Source organism: Sardina pilchardus, chromosome 8 (genome assembly GCF_963854185.1).
Source record: "Sardina pilchardus chromosome 8, fSarPil1.1, whole genome shotgun sequence".
In the NCBI taxonomy this organism is placed as follows: Eukaryota; Metazoa; Chordata; class Actinopteri; order Clupeiformes; family Clupeidae; genus Sardina; species Sardina pilchardus.
The window spans coordinates 10,229,890-10,252,707 of record NC_085001.1 but is presented as its reverse complement, the minus strand read 5'-3'; the positions used below and the strand labels follow the sequence as shown (position 1 = coordinate 10,252,707).

Below are 22,818 nucleotides of genomic sequence, written 5' to 3'. Positions count from 1 at the left end.
AAATGTTATATCAGACAGTGTCTTCAGTTTATACACATATTGCTCCAAGTCTATTCAGTTTATTTAAATCTGCCTCAATGTATTTGAGGGTGAAATTCGACATCCATGCCTTTTGTTTTTGTTATTTTTTTCTTTTTTGAATATTTTCGAGATCATACAAATGCATATTAATGCACAGTGCTATCATGCTCTCTCTCGCTCCTGGCTATTTATGGAACTCAAACAACAAAGTTCCAATTTCCCCTTTGACACCCCTGCTATTTCCCCCACTTTGATTCTGACATGACGTGTGTTCCATTTTCCCATCTGCACCCAGGGGATGGTGGCCCATTCACGTCACCTTAAAAAAAAGTCACTGGGTGTGTCATGATCTTACAAGATGAATCTCATCTCCCTGGGCCTCCCAGGAGTTACCCACTGCAGTATCTGATAACGGCATCAGACCTTTCATCTGCCAGGTCAGCCTGAAAACATTCATCTCCTCATCTCACTCCGTTTTGGACACACACACACACACGCACACACACACACACACACACTACAATACACTTGTGCTGCTCAATCCTCCAGCTGCTCAACTTAATCTCAGAGTTGGAAGGACAGATCACTTAGGATCCGGGAATAGGTTTCGTTAAAAAAAGTTTCATATTCTGCAGAATAGTCTTTTTCTCTGCCATAGAGGCATATATATATATATATATATATATTATATATTTGTGTATCTGTGTGTGTGTGTGTATCTCTGTGTGTGTTGCATGTGTGTGTGGTGAATTAGAGTTGACTAATTATGGTGGTTCATCAGCGGTGGCGGTATAGGATAGGAGACGGAGCAAAAACAGCGGCGAGCTTTATCTCGGGCCGCCCCGCATGTAGGTTATGTGGCCGCTCGCGCTCCGTAATCAATTTGGTACAACTTCTCAGCCGAGCGCGGGCCGCAACGAGACTCCGGCGAGCTGACAGACGGCATCCTGCTGCGGTTTATGTAAAGTAGCGCGCAGCGCCGCGCAAACTACTCCAGGTTCCCTGGCAACACAAGTGAAAACTTTTTTTCGGGAGGGCCCCAAGTGCCGTGCACACAGAGGAAAAATCACTTCTTCGCTCGCGAGCTAAGCGACAGCAACGCCACTCACAAAGCTCCCTCGCCAAAATCCCCTCTCTGTCAGAAACTAGAAACAGGTGCGCCGTAAACAAATCCCCTCCATTATCTCACGTTACTTTCATCCCCCCCACCCCCCTTCCCTGCGAACATGCCACCTGTGGTTCAGGAATATGCGTCAACGATTCCAAATGTGACTGGATGTTATTGACAGTGATCGAGTGGCTAATTTGGCCCTGCGAGCCAGGGGATGATTGAGCGAGCCGCACGGTTCTGGACGGCAGATTAGAACCAGGAGACTGATATTCCCTTTTTCCAGCATGAGTTACTGATGCCAGAGGTGCCCTGAATGCATGTCAGTGAAAGATGGCATGTGGCCGCCACATCGGTCAGTGGAACAAGAGGCAGCGGGCCACTGTTGCCCAGGCTGCCAGCCATCACTCCATCGCTGAAACGACAGGGAGGATAATAAAATCTGATATTCTCTGTGTGAATACATAAAGCGCTCCATAGCCATTCGGTGTGAATGGCAAATATACTGTACAGCCATAATACAGCAAAGTGTATCATCGTGAGACTCCAAGTGAATGCGTAACCTGTCTCTTGTCACACTGTGAACAGAAACCAAAGTGAAAATATAAAGAAAAGAAAAATACAAAAATGATAAACCCAACCCAGTCACACAATGAATGAATCAGCCATAAGGATCGATCTCAGGCTGCCTCTGGTCATTGAAAAATGTAGACTTACTGCTTACCGCTTTGAGGCTCATCTCAAGTTTAATAGCACAGTTCAGCAACCTGTCCTGACCTGAGGCACTGCTACTGGGCTGATTGCTGAGAAATGACTCGCATCTTCGCATCTCTGAAAGACCGCAAACCACACATAGGGTAAAAGGGATTTCATTTTTAAGTCTGGCTAATAAACGATTCGATCGATTTCTCACATGGCCAGACATTTTAATTGCATTTTAATCTCACTCTGCCTCACCGCGGGTCAGAGTCGCTGGCTTGATGCCATCGCCTCAATCAATCATCTCGCACATTACAGTTGGTGGGGCATTCTTGCCTTTAATGTGAGTCTGCAGACTCTACCACTGACTCCGCCATCAGAACAGCTCTCCCAGCTATGCCAGCACTCCTCCCAGAGATCTGGCTATTCGGGTCTGGGGGTGACTTTTATCTGCTGGGCAGGGGTGGGCAGGGAAGGAGTGCTCCAGGCAGATAACAGAGAGAGATGAAAAGCCCTGAGAGGGACTGCAGTCCAGCGACAGGATGATGGGCTCTCTCACAAAGGACACAATTTGTTCCCTAGAAGCATATCTCAGGATGCACAGAGAAGGCTTTATGTCACATCAATTAATCAATCAATCAATCAATCAATCAATCAGTCAATCAACCAATCAATCAATCAATCAATCAATCAATCAACTATAAAAGCTTGTATTGTTTTTCCTAGACTGTCATACTGTACAATTGAACCTAAACTATTCAGATTGCCACCACGTGGCCATACCATGCCCTTACACCACTTAGCGAAACACATAAACGGCTCCGGAATCCCTACGGAATTACGGATCACTCCCACAATTTAATCGTTTCTTCTTTGGGTCATGCCTGACATTCGCTGAAATACATCCATTACTTTTTGAGTTATCTTGCTGACAGACAGACAGAGAGACAGATAGACAGAGAGACAGAGAGACAGACAGACAGACAGACAGACAGACAGACAGACAGACAGACAAACAGACAAACGCCGGTCCCCGATGAAAACATATATCGATCATATCTCCAGTCATGGATGACATAGGCCTAGCTATCTCATGATATACAGCATAATGTGTTTCTTTCTAAATAAAAACATTTGTAAAAACAATGCTCTAGTGTGATACACAATGTACATGTTTTAAAAATCATGGTTTGCTAGACATCAGATATTATATTTTAAATTGACAAAGGAAAAATCTTCAGTGGGAATCTACCTTCTCTTGTCAGCCTTATGCAGTAAACATAATGACATTGAGTCCATTGGTAAAATGATGTAGGAGGTAGGAAGTCAATCAAAATACACCCCGCCGATGGGGGTGGAAAGCCCTGTTTGAGATGTCATTCTGAGCAGCCCGTATGACACATGAATCATTTTGGCACACTGGCAGGTGAGCTGTTTGGTGGGAGTGCATAAATTGCAGACAAGGGCTCCATCCTGCTGGGAAACACCCCTCCTTCTGCACTGCTGGTGGAAGGAAATGCAGTGTACCATAAGGGTGTTTACGTAAATCACCATCTCAGGCAATTACATCCAGACTATTACAACAATTCTTACATCATGCATACGGGGCGCCTTCATTAGCTATATTAGCCATCAGGACATGAACTGTTGGCCAAATTGTTGGCCATAAAAAGCTAGAGCAATTTGGATTTCTTGTTGGAAACTGACATGTAGCTAATTCATGACACCAAACCACATCGCTTGATGGTGACCCAGATAAGTTAACAGCATTAGTGCAATTGTGTTGTTTACTTTGCGAGACACCCAGATTGTTCTCCAAATTGAGACCAGTGGCCTGTAGCTAAAGGGTGCAGTTCCTCAAAATGATTCATGAAGCACGGGCTGGTTCTTCACAACAGTGGTTTTCCTGCTACTCTGAGCCTCTTGCTAACATCATTATGGATTAGCACCTTGGAAAACACCCGTCGATCAAGCTGTCTCTGTCAATAAAGATGCTCCTTAAACCTTGGAGTCAGGCCTTGTCCCCTTGTGTCAGAGTAGCTGCGGTCAATTTGTCTTGTGTTACTTCCATGGGTTTTGTTTACACTGACAGGGTGATAAGGACAGCCTCCTTGTTGTCTGTGATTTCCTGTGGGATCTTCTTGTTATTGTTTGGTCGAGTCTGAATTCATATCTTCAAGAAACTTTTTTTTCCACTGGATTTTGAGGAGTAGAAAACTGAATCAAGTGTGTGAGTGTCTTTCTGTGTGTGTGTGTGTGTGTGTGTGTGTGTGTCTGCATATGTGGGATAGTGTGTATGAAAGGATCAGTCATTCAGTAAAGCTCTCAACCTTTCGAGCAGAAAGCAGATAAAATAACTCTTCTTTTCCTATAGGTCAGGAGGAAGCTGATGGAAGCAGTGGCTGTACACACCAATACATCATAGTGTTTCCCCATCCCACAGACACAGCGAGAAAAGAAAACAAGGAGTTCCCTCCCCCCATCAACATAAATCAACTTTTTGCCCAATAGTTCAGGGGCATGGTGTTAATCCAAAAACTTGATATGAATTACCAGTCTGCTCAGCCCAAAGTCAAAGATGGCAGCATTGTAAATTTCCTCCTGATTGTGTACCAGACAGAAATTGATCTGGCAGTGTTTGACATCCGGAGTCAGAATGATGACAACCGCCACAGACTGCATTTTGAGCTCTTCTAACAAACAAACAGATAACCTTTTGCTTTTAAACAAGCGTCCAGTCACGGCTTAAGAGACTTTTACCCCTTTGGTTCTCCAGTTCGTTGTTCCCAATGACCTTTTGAAGACAACCTGGTGCTTGTGAAAGTCAAACGGCTTTTATTATTACTCTCTTGGTATGTGGAATCCTCAACAATCAAATCACAACAAACCCTCTTGACGCTTAAGTGAAGTACGACGTGGAAGCTGATGGCAAAGTGTCCCTGTCCCTGCCAATCGCGTTACAATATGGGGTAATGGAGGAAGTGGCATTTGATTTCAGAGTTGCACTTTTTGCCCTTTACACCGTGACAGCTCATATTTGATACCAGCCCTGCAGACTGGCACTAAACAAAAGCTAATGCGTCACTCTTCACTGAGATGAGAAAAAGATCCAACTCAGTACATGAGCTTAAGAACGGCACCGGCTCATGAATTCTGAGATAACTCTTTCTCTCCCCCCCCCCCCCCCCCCCCCCTTCTTCTGAGCAGCATTGTAATGTCGTAATTCTCCGAAGGTTCCTGCCTCGTCGGTAATGAAAGTCTAACTCTGCCATAAGTGGCCTGTCCATGTGAGAACCGGGATCTGTCCGCCGCAAATTTGGATCTGGCTTTCCTCCACACGGTGCATACGAATATCCAACTCTGCAAGTCTAAGGCCATGCCGCGTAACCAATTACTGGGGTGCTGATGGGAATGTTCTGCCCCAGCAAGCATTACACCTCTGCATTTCGGTGAGTTAGATAGGATATTAACAGGCATGGCCATTCGCAATAACTGCGCGGCATGTCCAGGGTGATTTAGAAGCTGATCCCTTCTCAATTCCAAGATGAATGAGAGCCTCTCCTATCTGCATTAATGATGGAATCTTAGTCCCCCCCCCACCTCTGAAAATCAGCACCTGGACTTTATTAATCATTCAACGGGGACGGCTCCGATCTCAAAAAAAGTCACGACTCCAATTAGTTTTGAAGAGCTCACCAATCAAGCACGATCTGTTTGCAATAACTGACAGCGGCGATGGCCAGAGCGCCATTCCCCCCACAGAGACTGCGTGTTGACTTTGGAAAGTAATTGAAAACGTATGTCGCATTGAACGCCCAGTGCATCAGAATAATCTCGAGTGTCTTGGGGTGGGGTGGGGCGCGGACGGTGGGGGGTAAACCGGGAGATTCCTCGGCCTCCTCGGATGCGCTGCTTGCCTTGCTGCAGCTGCTGCCGGCGGCGCTGGTGATGGGTTGGTGGCGGGTGGTTGGGTGATGATGACGTGCGTGCACTCCACTCGCTCAAAAGTACAACGGTCGCCTGTGGGCCAGCTGAGGGAGGTTAGCGCAGAGAGTCAGGCTCCACAGCTGCTTTCTGATGGCTTCACACAGAGCACACAGTGAAGCAAGCACACACACACACACACACACGTCACACACACACACAAACAATTAAATTACACTGGTCTCCCCATCCTACCCCTTGTACCCCCCTCTCCACATTTTCCCCTGCTTTCCTTTCCTCTGGAGAGCCCAACGGCAGATCTCTGACCTTGACTCCACGACCTTCTCCCAGCTGCGCTAACGTCACAGCCTGGTACAGACCAACAGCCACCGTGCATTCGCCGCTTGAGTCCCAGCAAAAATAATTAGACCCCTGAGTCACGCTGGATTTCTTAGTGATAGGAGACTTTAAAGGTGAGCCATCATTGGATGGGGAAGTCTGAGAGAAGGTTGTCGTCCGCCATCACATTAAAAGTCTCTCAAGAGGTGAGCTGATGATGGTGTTCAGAAAACAGAAACAAATTGGAATGGAATGAGTTTCGGGATGAAATGATGTCTCTGGGTACTGATGTCTGCTGAAGGTCTGAAGGTCTATTCAGATTGTTGTTTAGAGTAATAGACATTTACGCGGGGCTAAGTTGATGTTGTTCTGTTTAGACTGCTTTGTTTCGTGTGGAGAAAATAGATAAATATCCTGTAATCACGGACAGCTGCTACTGAGCGCTCATAAATTAATGACATACGCTTAGTCTCATTCATCCTTAATTACGAGCGGTGTCACCCATTTCCGTGACACCTTTTAAGCCTGTCGCATCAGTAATATCTGATGCTAATCTGGTTGCCACACCATGAGGCTGTGCACCCCGTCTGGGAGGGGAGACAAGGGGATAAATCAATGGAGGGACTCCTCAAACTTCCACTTTTAATTGAATATAAACCGCCTGCACGCCAGGAGAGCCGCGGCCTTTTGAGATACAGCCGGTGGAACACTAATTGGAAAAAAAAAAAAAGTCGAGATAGACTTGGAGAGACTGGACTGAGCCTAAGCTCTGTGCAGCTCCAAAGTGCTTTCAAAGCTCTGCTGTTAAACTGGGTAAACAGCAGCGGATGCTTGTTGGTGTCAGCGTGTGTGTTGTAGCTCAGCGCTAAAGGGAGATGCCAGCTGTGGTGAGGCCGAGGTGTGTGGTGGAGGCCCAGGGAAACTATATCATTCACATGGAATAAGGTGACCTGATGTCTGAGACCAAAACCGGGGACATAATCCCAAAAATGACTATCAATCTGATTAAAATACATACAAGTTTTATCATCAAAAAACTTCTATATTTTCCTGGGGACAGGCAACCAAAAACGGACTGTCCCCTGAAACCGGGGATGTCTGGTCACCCTAACATGGAAGGCTTGTCTTAGTGTATGTGAGTCACTTACAGTAGGATGAGGCCTTCTGAATGTAACGTGCCGTAATGTTTAGGTATAGTTCTGAGAGAACATTATACGCCATATTTGTCAGTTGCATTTTGTCAATGCAAGCAAACAGGAGATGAAAAGCAAACAGAGAACTGCTTGCATTGCAGGTATTTCAGTGTGTCTCACACACACACACACACACACACACACACACACACACACACACACACACACGCACACACTACAAACACGGACATGTACTGTATGCATCCACACCTACGTCAATTCTATCTCAACTGTGCACTAAACCAAAATGAAATGACCAAACATTTTGGCTTGGGTGGGTTCTGAGTAATAGCGAAATGCATGTTTTGATTTTTTTTTTTTTTTTTTTTTTTTAAAGTTCATTTTAGCGAAGCAATTTATTTTATCTCAGCCGCCCCTGGGCTGGCTGTACTGCGGCAAACAGACTTTTAAATTTCACAAGACGTCGGGTGTCAGCATGTTTTCCTAAACTAGGTGTCAACTTGATGGTGGATCATCAGAGAGAAAAAAAGCAAATGTGTTTCCCCTGTGGAGCTTCTACAGGGACTCTCCTTTAACCACCAGTCACTGCCATATTGTAAATGAGTTCAATCTCCTTCAGCTCAAGTAAATCCTGAGAGGCTGGAGTGTTCCGGAATATCGTTTCCGTCTTACATGGTGATGCATGATATACTGTAGGTAAAGTGAACGAATAGGTGACAGGGAACTCTGCAGCAGTAAATGGCTAAACATATTGGATTGTGGATGGATGGATGGATGGTTGTATGGATAGATGGATGGATATGGGATGGTCATACAGTATGAATGGATGGATGAAGAAATGGATACCGAATATAAAAATTGGGGAAATGGTATGCTTCCTGAAGTTGAAGCATGGAAAGTTTCAGTGATCACTTTTTGATGCAGCCAAAACAATGTAACTCGTCTGCAGACTTATTACTTCCCGGCTCCTCGGCTAACACCCCCATTATTCTCTCCACCACCAACAGCCACAGAACTTATTTTTAGCCTGTGACCTATTTCTCCTCTAATTTGTCAGACATTAGCTGGAGAAAAATTCAAGATGCATTTTTTTTTTTGTCTCATTCTTTCTCAAATTCTCCAGAGTCTCCGGGGATGTCAGAGGAGAGGAACTGAGAAAGTTTGAGGTGTTGACGAGGAGGAATTCTCATTTCAAAGATCAGAATGTGTCACACACACAGACATCCCGACTCCGGGATTAAATCAAATCTCTGCCCACACTCCTAGAGCTTGACATGTCAGCTGCTGAGATTGTATTATTTATGGAACAGGCTCCTTGCTCAGTCACAGCACAAAAGGTACATATCTACACAGGCATGAGCGTCTGCACACGTCTGAGGATTAACGTTTCGATGTTTTTGTTTTTATTTGCTCATCTATTATTACTCATTCCATCCGTGTTCTCACTATGTCGCCATGTATCAACTCAGTAGGCCTACTATTGCACTTCTTTCCCCGTTGCCAGTAGCAAACTCGGCTTGTGGCTGGCTGCAGGGGTGTAGCTGTGGAGACATCACCTGAGGTGTCGGTCCCTATAGAAATGCACAAATAGCTGCAGCTTCCGGATCAAAAAGGCCCATTCTGCAGTTCAGTGTCACCGGGGGAAGAGCAGGGGCTCGGTGTCCAACTCGGGGATGACACTGAGGCAAGCTGATAAGTAATTATCCACAGTGCCCTCCCTGCCTTCCCCCTCGTCCTCCCAGCTTTGCATTCATTGACATTCAGTAGATGCCACGGAACCCTGAGATATATTACAGCTCTTTCTGCAGCAGTGGCCGTCACCACAAAGAACAGGCGTCCTCGCTCAAACGAAACATAAATTAGAATGTTTTTTCCCGTGGTGTTCCAAGTCATTATCGTCAATTAAAAAGTATTCCTCTGTCCCCACAGCTATACATTTGGGCAGTAATGATTACAGGAGGTACAAAATGGTCTACTTAAGAGTTATGAGTTGTGAAATTACAATTCTTTAACCATTTGTCTATGACTATAACTTGAGGCTTGTTTTATTTATAAGGCTTTGCACTACAAAGCATTTGAGCTTGATATGAGATCTGCATTTTAAATTATACCTGGGGATGAGATTATGGGCACTATGACTTATTCATGAGTTTTCTTCTTAAGGACTTATTGCCAATGACATACTGCATCACCCACAAGAACTTTCTCCGGCTGTTTGAAAACAGCACAGTGCTATATAATTAGGATAAACATTGCTGGACGTATTGGACACTTGGGACATCTCTGCCAGGGCTTGTTGATGCTTAAGTCTGTTTTGTGATGTTTGGCTCTTGTTCAGAAGACAGGTAGATAGTTCAGATTCCGTTCAGATTCCATGCACAGAGCCAAGCCTAGCCTTAAACATAGCCTGGTGCTGAAAGCCCGTCTTTGTCTTTTAAAAAGATCTCAAATCATTGTTGACAACTGATAACAAGGCAAAGCAAGGCCAGGCGAGTTTATTGATGCAGCCCATTTCAAACACAGGGGTAATTCAATGTGCTTTGCATAAACAAAAGCAAGGAATAGTAGTGAACAATTGAAGCAAACAATGATGTTAGTTTAAAAGTAAAGTAGATAAAAGACACTATGTATTGCGAAGTGGAGCTATGTATATGTTGTGGAGGAGCAAGTTTGTGACTGCTACATACTGTATATATTTCCTTTCATGCCTATAATGAATTTGCAACACTGAGAAAATGAGTAGGAAAAATTGGGTGTAAAAAAAAGAGAGAGTGGAGAGGAGAAACTGTCCATCCAAACAGTGTGAAAGGCATAATGAAGCCATCCACTGAGTGATGCCATCAATCACTTTCCCATTTCACATAAAAATGGCCTATTTTACACGTCATGTCAGAGAGAGATAGAGAGAGAGAGAGAGAGAGAAGCAGAGGCAGAGATTGAAAAGAAAGATTGCTGTCTCCCCCAAAAGACCTTAAAAACACTCTGGGAAGGTCTCCCATTCTCACCACCCCACCCCACCCCACACCACCCCACCCCACACCACACCGCACCACACATCCCCCTCATCATTAAATCCAGTGAGAGGGAGAGGGTAGGTGTCTGCTACACAGGTGCACCCCTGGAGCTCACCTTCGCTGACAAGTAGCTGTTCAACCTGAAGCCAAGGAGGCGGTCCCATAGAAACCATTCAGCACCTAGAGAGAGATTCAGGAGATGCTTCCTCTTTTAAACATAGCATCTATACACCTAGTCAACTGGCTGATGAAAAACACATTAGATTGTCTTGACAGATATCAGGGAAGATTAACCTTTAGCTCTCTTCCTGTCTTTTAACTTTATTTCTTTTTTCTCCCATGCACCGTTCAGAAAAAAAGACAGGACACAGAAGATGAAATTGCGTCCATGAGCAGGTTGCGAAACAAGTGAATTACACCAGTCACTGAGCCGGTGACATGAACTAATGCCGCACAAGAGTAAGTGGGAGTCATCTTGCATTTCCTGTCGTTTCCAATGAGCTGCAGTAAGCTGCAAGGAGCCCACGAGGCCTCGGCGAGAGATTTGTGATGGGGGAGGATGAGGATGAGGATGTCACAACACACCTAGCAGGATGGGACCTGACACTTGCTTCTCATTAATGCTCAGCTCGCTGCGTCGCCACTGGGCCCATGGACCAGAGTGCGTGATCACTTCAGAACCGTATCGAGTCATAATTAGACAAAAGGGTGTGTGTGTGTGTGTGTGTGTGTGTGAGAGTGTGTGTGTGTGGGGTGGGGGGGGACGACCACCACATGCAACGGAACTCTGTGCACATTTTCTGAGGGGAGAGTGGGGCAAGCACCAGCGAAACAATGTGTTGGGAGAGATAGAGGCCGTCTGGGCCTGCCTCTCCAAGCCTATTATTCAGTGCTCTCCACCAAAGACAGGCAATTTGATGAGGCAAATCCTTAAGGGCCACGCGGCAAATGGGCTCCAGATCTCCAGGGGGGGGATTTCTTTTCTTTCATTCTTTCATCCTCTCTTCCATTCTTTCTTTCTTCGTACACTCCCCCCCCCCCCCCCCCCCTTTCACCTTCTCAAAACCCCACACCTTCCTCAACTCCACACTGCATTCATTCCTTTTCAGGAGCAATGGGCTCCACACGTACTGTATGAAGTAGTGCTGATGAAAAGCACAGAAAGGCCAAATCTGTAATCCCCCACCATGGAGCAGCCCATGTCTGAGAAGAGCGGTGAAGGTGGCCTCGGAGATCCATTTTACTCTCCCTTGAAATATTTCCCCTTTTCTCACTTGCCTCAAATTAATAAAAAAATTATGCACAATCCCAACTGGACCTGGTACACCAAATTGGGTTCTTTTTTTTTAAAGGATTTGAGAATAATTTCTTTGACCGTTCATGCTAGCGGTGTTGAACATGTTGAATATGCCAATGAAAGGATCTCTGCCGCCATAGATGAATTATGAACCAAATGATAGGACCGCTGTGTGGTGTTGCTACCTGCTACGCAAAGAAAATTAAGAATGCTTCCTCGGATTTCCTCCATCCCTCCATAACTGCTTTGTAAATGTGTTTAGTCACACTTACTAAGTCCTCTCAATTTCCTACTCCTGCAACTGTTTCTAAGCCTCAAGTCTTCCATCCTCTCACCTTGGTTACTCAGTGACTGTGTACTGTTTCACAACGGCAAGTCTGCAATGACAAAGTATACTTTGGTGACACCTAAATGCACGTCTGTGTCCACATTGCGCTACTATACTGTACTTCTGGCATTACGCGGCAGTTATATTACACGTGTGTGTGTGTGTGTGTGTGTGTGTGTGTGCGTGTGTGTGTGTAAATATCAAAGAGCCATAAATGCAAGGCGTAAATGAATCCTAGGTAAAATTAGATGCTGCTCCAGAATGAATTGAATGCACACATGCACACGCACACATTCACAAGTGGTGATAGGGGTCCAAGCAGATTTGTCTGTGTCTGTTGCAGTGCTCCCCACAAATGTTGCACCAAATTTAATCTGCATGCAAAGACTGTGGCAGTGCAGCAACATGGCACATTTTGTAAACTTTCGTAAGCCTCTACATCACAAGATATTGGCACATGCATGTCTAGGGATTACTGTAAATTGCAGCCTCCTGAGAATGTAACGTTTTATGAATGTGCTAGGGATGCAGCATATCAGATCTCATTAGCTTTGAATCTTTCTATTGGACATTGGCAAAAGTTATTTTGTCTGCTGAATTTAGTCTGGCGGTTGGTGGTGACCATTTTGTTGAGTGAGCCAAATGCAATTTAGGAGATGTGAGAAAATGTGTCCAAGTGTAGGCATACTGTACCCAATTTCAAAATGGTGACCTCAGCAGTTCTTGAGATATAGAAATGCATGAATTGCAGTATCCTTTCACAAAATGTTGAGTGCAACTATGTTGCTGTAGTCATGGTGATCCTGCATCTCAAATATAATATTGGTGATTAAAGCACCGCATTTTTGGTTTTGCAATAACTACACCACAAATGAGTCACATTTGGCTGGGTTGATGTGACTCTTTGAGACCAACATACCACAACATTTTTGTAAATCTTGGGTGCAGTGGTTATTGAGTTGTTCAGTGCTATCTACTTTTGATCTACCTGGCTTTTAGGGGGCGGTGGACCAAAAGCCTCTATTCCTTATCAGAGCAGTGGTGCTGCATGCATGCCAGCTTTTCATGAGAGTGTCCCAGGAATGATTCAACATGGCGGTCATAATGAGTGAGTCGTATTGGATGCCCATCCGTATTTAAGAGCCACATTTTAATCTCTGCTCATTGTCTCAAATGGTTCATTTCAAGGCCACTAAAATGTGGCAGCAGAAAGTTTCTGAACACAGAAAATGTCTCGTTGTGCTTGTTCTGTGTCTATTCGCTGTGTGACCACCTGAGGAGTCTTTGTCTGACAGCCTTTCCCCACTTCTCCTATCTCCTGCCCTGGCGCAGCTTGCCGTACTGATTGCCAAAGAAATGCAGCCCTATCTGGCTGGCTTAATTCCACATTACCTATCATTTCCAGATCTCTCAGGCCGGGCCCAGAACACATAATGGAATGATTCCTGCACTTTAGTCACACACGAGTCTGACCACTTTATCTAATCTCCAAACCAATTACATGTCTATTTCCCCCCTGAGACTCATTTCTGGCCTGACCCACATCAATCCCACATACATCAAATACTAGAGAGGTTCCCATTTCCTCTCCGACCACTGCGGAATATCTGTTTTAGCCCAATCATGTTATAGCGTATGAGCGGTTTCCTGAACTAATGTGAGCTGAAAAATCCTCAGTTATCTGACATCAATCTTACTACATTGTAGCCAATTTTATGTCCTGAGGAATTTCTCTTCATTTTCACCTCCGTTTGAGATGTAGCCACCTACAGTATCTTCAGTAACCATTCATATGTGAACATTCAAAATACCAGCACCATTTTTACTCGTTCATATAAGAACATGTCACACAAAAAAGGTCAAAATGAATGCTGCATGTCTCAAATCAGTAACAGGGGAATACATCTTGAACATAAGTCCTTGACAAACTGTGGCATTGCTGCAAATACCAAAAAAAAATCACTGATACAGTATAATCCTTTAGTGCCACCATGTGGACACATGCCAACCACACTCTTCGCCATCTTCCTCTACAAGCCTGATGTGATGGGCCACACAATGATTAGCATGCCACACTCAAAGTGATGGCATGTCCGTCCTAGGGGAGGCATTCATTTCTCAATGAGGTAATTAATCTCTTTGATGGCATTTTTATCTCCCCGTAATCGACTCCGCAAGCCCCCATAACATCGCCCCCCTCCACACACACACACACACACCCTCCGGTGACTATCCAGCAGTCGTCCGCTCAGTAGGGCGGCATGTCGGCGCCCGTGGGCATGGGCAGGACGCTCCTGCCGTAGTAGGAGGTGGCGAAGGCGTGCGCCACGTCCATGGGGTGCAGGCTCTCCACCTCGGCGAACTGGCGCAGGTGGAACTGCAGCGTGAGCTTGCGGCTCATGTTGCGCAGTGCCAGGAAGGAGGCCAGCGTCTCGGTCAGCACGAAGACCAGGTAGACGCCGTGCACCGCGCGCTCCAGCGGCGCGATCAGGATGGCCTCGTCCGTCAGGAAGAACAGCAGGATGGGCAGCTGGAAGAAGAAGGTGAGCAGCCAGAAGCCGGCCAGCTCTGGCACCTGATGAAAGGTGGGGTGGGGTGGGGTGGGGTGGGGAGTGAGGAGCGCCAGAGGATAGGGAGAGAGGAGAGAGGAGTAAGGGCTCCCCTTAGTGGCCATAGCGACTCAGTGGGAGGACACAATGCACAGATGTGACCGCACATGGGCACTCACAGATTCCCTAATATGTACACACTGCAACACAAACACACACACACACACACACACACACACACACACACACACACACACACACACACACACACACACACACACACTACATACAGTTTATACTACATACAGTACAGTTCATACACAGACTCTCATGCTGAAGCACCAAAACACTCTGATTCACCCAGACTCCCTCATACAGAATGTATAGTATTGCATCAGAATCAGAGTCATATGTATGCTTACAGACTGTGAATACAACCAAACCGTCTTTTCAAGCTGCAGTGTACTGTATTTTGTGTAACTGTATAACTGTAAGTATATACTGTATTTTCGTGACTCACACTTACCTTTTCCTCTAGGTTGCCAACGTAACCCAGGTATATTCTCATGATCTCAAAGACGGTCAGGAGGACCACACCTGTCACTAGAAGGCACTGGTAGTAGGTTGGCAACATAGCAAACTGCGGAGAAGAGACCACAGCACGGCAAATTAGAACTAGAACTGCAACTGATCTTAGAATTAATTGGATAATCGGCAGGTAGAACCAGCACCGAACTGGCACTAGCACCAGCCCGGAACCAGCACCTGGTTCGTGGCGGTGGAAAAGGGGTATTAGAGTGATAGACTGTATATAGACCAGAGCCGTATAGTCTATACGGCTCTGATGTAGCTTAGCAGAGTCCTATGAATAGATCTATCGGCTTTGGAACAGTCTATGCTTAGAATTGAGCAATTTAGAATTAGAAAAAAGCCTTAGAATTATAACTGATCTGTTCTGACCTGACAACCTAAACATTGACCACATCACTAAAAATCACTCACTCACCTTTAACTCTAGCATGACCACCTCTGAGATCAACCAGAGGGGGAAGAAATACATATTGAAGTACATCAACATTTGCAGAGGTAGATGGGCCACCACCTCATTGTCTGAAAACAAAGTTGCAGAATACACACAGAGTAAGCATTGGTTAGTTAGGAACTGAATATCACATCAGTTATGAATCCCATAACAATTTCCTGCTAAACTGTAACACACAACCTGTCTTTTAGTCATACTGTGTAATTGGCCAGAGGTGGACAGAAATACAGTTCTGGATGACTGGCCTGTTCTTTGTGTATTTGTGTCTGCAATGTACACACTGTATGCGCTGGTATGCTTACTCGAGAATTACACGGAGGGTTTACGAATACCTGCTTTGTCGCTATTGTCCCGGAAATCGCAGCTATCTCTGGTCCTGTTGTTGGCAAACACGGAGCCACTGAGGTTTGCCAAGCCCAGGCGGATATTCTGAGGCAGGGGGGTGTAGAAGACCGGCATGCTAGCCCTTGGCTCAGCAGGCCAACCCTGCTTACTGCTGCGTTGTGAGCGGGAGCAGGCAGGTTGGTTTTTCTTAGCTTCGCTGCAGGATTAGAGGTGGACAGCCTGTCTAATCAGATTAAATCAGACGGGCCAGTCTGACATGGGATTAAGCTGCTGCACTCACCACCTGCCTTGCTGCTCCCCACGCCTGCATGCTTTCAGCATTTATAAGTCAATGCTGAAGTTTGTCTGGGTCACACTTTCTGGAAGTTTTGGCAGTTAAAGGAACACAATGTTAACCATTCATACATAGCCTACTTAATATGTGTGTATGTGTTAGTGCACAACAAGATCTGTATTAAGAGACATTATACATGTGTTAGGTCTTATTCAATCATTTCAAAAACTTGATTGTGCAACATCTGCATGTTGTATTATGAGATCCATGAGAGTAATGCATTCACAGCAGCCGAGAGAGAGAGAGAGAGAGAGAGAGAGAGAGCGAGAGAGAGAGAGGGAGGGCGGGGGGACATGATGATGCCAATTGGGCTGGGATAGATGGCATGGAGTGAGTAAAGGAACAAAAACGGACTTACCTTGTTAAAAACGCTTAATCAAGGATGCAATTGTTTTGGTTTGAATATTGTTTACATGTAATGTATTCTAGTTTGTAGTAGCTAGTAGTTAAGCACTACCCTAGTTCAACTTGTAAATTACGTTCAGTTATATAATTTAAGTTAGGTTAAAATATTACTAGTACATTCCACATATCTGTACTTGTCCAAAGTATATGTTCATACTCATATTACATAGCCATATTTGTTCTGGTCTTATAAGGTGACTGCTAATACATTATTTAACTGCTTATATATTCTAAATCACCTTCTGTCAACCAATTGTACACTACTGTCGCACTGACTGCAGTATACTACTTGTCCTGTCTATGCACCATCTATCTATACTTTGTACATTTTTTGCTTTTTGCACTTCTGGTTAGACCCATACTGCATTTCGTTGTCTTTGTTCTTGTACTCTGCACAATGACAATAAAGTTGAATCTATCTCCAGTAATCTAATTTCAAAAGAGCACTGATCAAAAGCTTACATGAGAGGAAGGGCGGAGAGGAGGCGTAGTGTGTAATTTCTCAGATATAATGACCAATCTGTACATCCATCAAGTCAATGTTTTCCTACAAATTCTCTGTAATCAAGTTTCTTTACTTAATTGAGACCATCTCTCCTCTACAGTACACTCCCTTTCTCTGTCAGCTATTTAACCATCTGGCATAGCATTTTCCTGTTTGCCACAATATGTTTTCCATAAAAGTGAGAGACATTACTGTAGCCAAACAATGTAAGTCTATTTAGGCCTATGTTAGTCTGGTTTTCACCATACTAAGCTCGATCTTTTAGATTGAACATTAGTCTGGCGAGGCTGCGCTTTATTTCTACACTTCGCGACGCTTCAGTTTCGCTATCGTCACGTCACCAGCCAATAGCTTGCCAGGACTAGAGTATGGCAGTTTCTGATTGGAGCCAAAGGTTCTGGCAGTAAACAGAGGGAAAAGATCTGCTGGTTTCCAGCCTGAGCTGCCGGGCGAAATTCGAATCCCCAACATGTCCCCCTCAAAGTACAGTATATTACCATTACTGCCTTGGATTGTTACAATATACCTCTTAAGGTCAACTACAAATAAGCTCTTTGTCCATATTAGGAGATCTGGTATCTTGAGATTTTTCTTTTGGGAGAATAACATGGGGATTTTGAATGATCACACCTGTTAAATTCTCGCAAAGATGAACAAATTGGTAATACAAAAATGTTCCTACACACTTTTGTCCTCTGCATTTGAGTGGATACTGATCTATAGTAGGTCAATATACAGTACACTTTGATTTTTGCTACCCCAGAGGTAACTTGCAATGCAATTTGGCATAGGTAGGTAGCTTCAATTAAGTCCCGATCTCCTTACATGGGCAAAGCTTTGGGAACTTTTTGAGGTCTTCAGAGTTCAATTAGACGGAGAGCTACAGTACATGTAGATGATTGCAATGAGCATTAGTGTTTTTATTAAGTTCATAATTTTGGGTTTAAAACCAAATGTTCATAATTCAGTTAATTATTTTTGTTTTGGTTTTACAATAAGTTTTGAAATGATCCAGAATATTTTCTGATCTGATAGTCATCAGATGGTTATGGTTTATTACAATGTAATGATGATGTAAAATGCTGCCATTGCTCGCCATGAGTTGGGATTCACTGGTGGCTATGTTATCCATCCCCTTCACAACATCTTGGCAGGCCAGAGAAGTAGCTGCGGATGCCTCATCTCAGTGTTCTACAGGACCGAACGGTTCAGGAGATCTTTTGTGCCCACATCCATCAGGGTTCATAACCCCACATGCAGTGGCAGGAGCTCATGACCAGAGCTGTTGATTGCTCTCTCGCTCTGTCTCTCTCTCTCTCTCTCTCTCTCTCTCTCTCTCTCTCTCCCTCCCTCCCAAGTCGTCCAACACTCTCTCTATGCTTCACCATCACCCATTGAACAACTGAACAATTATTTGTACTTCATTATTAATGTGGCTATTCTCTTTCTAAATAAATGTTGGTGTTTTAATCATTTGTCCTATCTAGTCTTTAAACCTATAAATGACTCGTATCTCATAATAACATTTTTAATGTTTATTTATCAAATAATTGGTACAGTGTATTTCAGCCAGCAACAGCATGCTTATTTCATCAGTGTCAGGACCTGGCTTGCGCTAAAGCCTTTGGGTCCTGACCGTCATTGTTAGCAGTGCAGTGGCAAAGCTTGACCACAAGGTGTCACTACAGTTCATCTCGCGGTGCCCTGAGAGGGAAGTGCTGGTACTCTTCAGGAACATCCTCTCCCTTCGCCGACCTCTTGTAGAAGCCCATAGAGTCCAGCAGTTTTTCGATTTGCTTCAACTTCATCTTCTTCACTTTAACCGTCTGTTAAAATAGCATGAATATTCAGACACAATTGGTAGCATTTGTTGGTGTTTGATTAACTAGCCTAGGTAGTCGACCTCTCTTAGGCCTTCACTACAGTAGCTCCTGCTTATGACAGTTCAACAGAATCTGTGTTGATCCGCCACTTTTCGCCATGTACGGTAGGCTCACAAGCTTATTTTGGATGGTCCTCTCCACATAATGTGTCAAGAAACATATTTGAAAGGTAACTTATTGAGTGCCATAGATGTTGTGTTCACTAGCATAGGCTAGGCCTACTGCACTGTATCTAAGGCTAACATTGGGGCAACTGAAATCCAGTGGTCTTGTTATGAACATTCACTTTACCACATAACTTATTGATTTATCAGGTACTGTTTACAACCCTATACAGGTAAGATAGGTTCAAAATACAGTGTGGTCCCCATCTCATGAAACATTTAAAATTGAAATCTCACTTCAGAACAACTGTGCTGTAGGCATAGCCTACTGTAAGATTATGATGAAGAAAAAAATGAGCACTTTACCTTGACAACCTCATCTTTATCGTTGTAGAAAATTAACCTGGGGTTCTTGTCCTCTGATGAATCATACTCTAGGTTATGACTGAAGTCGGAAGGTCAAGGCATGTTAACATATGAATTAATAAACAACAGTTTGACAGGCTTTGGTATTAGTGGCATAATACATGTAATTGATTGTAGATCTTAACAATTTTCTGGCCCCAGCTGGTGTCTGGTTCAGTTCCTCAGGCGTTGAAATTCTGTTGCAGCTCTTTGTAAATTATTAATTTGATTTAATGCCCAACACTAACCTCGGGTCCAGTAAGGTCTTGGAAGCAGAGTCAGAAGTAGTAGCAGGGATGGGCAGTAGGCTATACATGTATTTCAAACATGTATTTCAAATACAAAATAGTATTGTATAATTTATATGTCATTGGGTTGAAGAAAATAGCATCATATTTTGTATCAAATAGGTGTGGGGTTTTTTTGTTTAAAACTACTGGCAAATATTTTTGGTAAAAACAATATTTTTGGTGGTGTGACTTAAGAATGCATGCAAAATGCCAAACAATGAATGTAGCCTCTGACTTAATCATTTGCCCAGACTTGCTGGGATCTATAATATCGATATTCAGGAAGATGAACCAGTGCAAGATTAGGTTGCTCACACACACACACACACACACACACACACACACACACACACACACACAGACACACACACACACACATACATAATACACCCCCTCTCTCACACCAACCTCAAGTTTTTTGAGAACATTGAGGTTTTTTTCTAGAGAACTTTAACCATCAGAACACGGAACCTGTTGTGGTTCCCCTGCAGCATTGCTCCAAAAGTTCAACACATCAGCAACACAATGAAAACTCCATATGTTTGGCTCTTGGCATCAATATGACCTCATTTTTAACACTTACACTGTACTCAGTTAGTTGAAAAACAGTGTAACGGGTCATGATCCTAATCAACAGCTTTACACAGTGCAATATCAAGTCTACTGGGCATATATTGACAATGTCAGATATCATTCTCTGTATTATATTTCAGTGTACCATGAGTTTGAAGGCGTTATTTTAAGGTTTACTGCATTGGGTTGTTTTAAGTCCACATTCTATGGCTCTCAATATGTTTGGTGGTTAGTTTGTACCACTTGATAAGTTCAGTTTTGACTTTTTGAGTACATCTCTGATACAATAGGTTCTGAGATGCAACAGGCAGGTCAGCATATTGATCTGTTGACTGTTTGTAGATTTATGACATGTCTTGTAAGCAGACAAAAGCTGTTGCTCTCAAGCACAGTCCACTTTATCAACTGAGTCAGTGTAGTGCTGAAGAAATGGATCACAGTAAGTATAGGGATAGGCAAGGTTTGCAAAGTGATTTCATGCTCCCTTTATAGAGGTAGTATTTTCAAAATAAAAAATACAGTATTTTGTTTTGATACATGACTACGTATTTGATATGGGACTACAGTATTTTGTAGTTTGTATTTTGATACACTTAAAATGATGGTATTTTATATTTAATTTTGAAATACAGTACATGTTTTGCCCATTCCTGAGTAATAGTAAGTAGACTATACTACTTGTCTTCCATAAATAAGATAGACAGATCTTGTCCCATAGAAGCCTAAACTAAGAAGAAAAAATATACTTATATAGCAAGCAAAGACAGAAAATTGAAAGCTTCCTCCCAGATTTAGCATTTCCAATGTATTCAGAAGGTCTTGTTGCGTGGCACTGCAAGAGGATCAACATGAGCTTCCTTGGTGCAGTGAATTTGCAGAATGCTAAACGCTACCTAACCCCCAAGCTCCAAGCTCTCAAAATGATATGTGGTAATTACAGGCAACATATGCTCATAATCCTTATCCAGCCGTTTTCTAATAAGGATACTACAAGGCCCAGCGCTCCATGAGGAATTTGTAGAGCTCAGGCATTTTCTTGATGGCTCATCCGACTACACTGGGAGCCTGGGGTGAGCGGAGCAGACAGATTGAGAACAGGTTAGCACGCTCAGCTCGTGACATTACACAGAATGAAAAAAAGAAAAACAGCGTAACCCCCGAGTAGGCCTACGACACCCCTGGGGTCCCTGTCATATTAGCCTGCCTGCCCCAGTGGCTTACCATCAGTTTCCCCTTGGCTATGACAAGCTCTTCCCCTGGCGATGCCTCGGTAGCGTTCTTTGCGGCCCCCGCTCCTGTCGAGCAAAGGACTAGGACTCCGACCAGTAGTGTGGCCCACATGCTTGAGGCTATAGCCGTGTGGCTTCCCCAGCTGCTTCTCCGTCGTTTGAGGCTTCACCTGAGCAAGGGGGCAGATATGGAGGGGTGGCTGGGTGGCTGGGGGGGGTGGTGGTGGTGGCCGTTGTGGTTGCAACACGTCGTCCCCATGCGCAGCTTTGCATGTGTCACTGTGCCATTGGCCCACTCAGTATTGGAAAGGAATTCAGATCTAAATCAAATCTGTCAGGTTTTTTTGTTTTTTTTTCATTTTCATTGTTTTATTGACTGTACACAGGATATTTAATGTAGTATTACAACTTGTCAGTTTATATAACAGTTTAAAAGGTGTAATACCCTTTAAGGGGAAAAAATAGGTTCTCCTCGCTCTCCTCATTTGCTGCATTGTTCGCAGTCCTTGAAAGCATCTGTGCTGCATGCAGATTTTCTCACACCCTCGTGTTGATGAATAACCCATGCTGACAATCTTTGTTTTAGCACAAATTTGAATTATGGCCCCCACTCCTTGAAGTGCGTGCTCGCAGCTGCATTCTTGCCCCACGCAACAATGCTGACATAAAGATGGAGACCGAATCAAAAAAAGAGCATGAAAGACTCTGTGTTACATTAGCAAATTTGATCACTATTAGAAACATCTGATTCCTGAGCAACATTCTTCGTTGCTGTCTCAGCTGTGATTCAGTTCGATTTATTCGCAAGACTAGAGCCATCACAGCTTGAGAAGATGCTTTGTATTTGAATCATATGCTATTCATTCTTTTACTTGCATGACTTTGTTTAACAGCATGTAGACTGTTCTTCAGTGTCTCCAAAGTGCACTGTGTGTGCTCAATCAATGCTAGTAGCGTCATGCCCTTATTGGGCAGTGAATGGACGATATCAGAAAAAAAAAAAAAAACCACGGTCAGGCTTTTGAAAAGGTCAAAGATGACCTACAACATATAGAGTATAGACTAGAGCAATCCCTTTTCTTGTCTTACTCTCAGATAAAACAAGTATCTGAATGTCATGCATTGAGCAAATAAACAGTCCTTTGAGACTACCACCACAGTACGGCCAGACTGAGTTGCTCTTCTCCTTTGTCATTTCACCAAACATTGACTTGCTTTAAAGTGGTTCCCACAGGAGTCCGCAACCAGCATTATGCAGCATTTGGTTCTG

At 44.0% G+C, this 22,818-nt stretch overlaps 2 protein-coding genes across 2 annotated transcripts; both read right to left on the bottom strand.

Moving 5' to 3' along the window:
- Window positions 1-14,132: 14,132 nt before the first annotated feature.
- On the bottom strand, window positions 14,133-15,934 carry zgc:112294 (transmembrane protein 17A). The gene is made up of 4 exons (XM_062543857.1): window positions 15,808-15,934; window positions 15,440-15,543; window positions 14,960-15,073; window positions 14,133-14,459 (listed from the first exon to the last, which is right to left on the bottom strand). The coding sequence occupies exons 1-4, from the start codon at window positions 15,932-15,934 to the stop codon at window positions 14,133-14,135; spliced, it is 672 nt and encodes a 223-aa protein (XP_062399841.1).
- A 2,689-nt stretch (window positions 15,935-18,623) lies between these two features.
- Window positions 18,624-21,660, bottom strand: selenoe (selenoprotein e). Its single transcript, XM_062544132.1, has 4 exons — window positions 21,541-21,660; window positions 21,308-21,384; window positions 19,418-19,496; window positions 18,624-18,890 (listed from the first exon to the last, which is right to left on the bottom strand). Exons 1-4 carry the CDS (start codon window positions 21,658-21,660, stop codon window positions 18,747-18,749), a joined length of 420 nt encoding a protein of 139 aa, XP_062400116.1. The 3' UTR covers window positions 18,624-18,746.
- Between the last annotated feature and the right edge of the window lie 1,158 nt (window positions 21,661-22,818).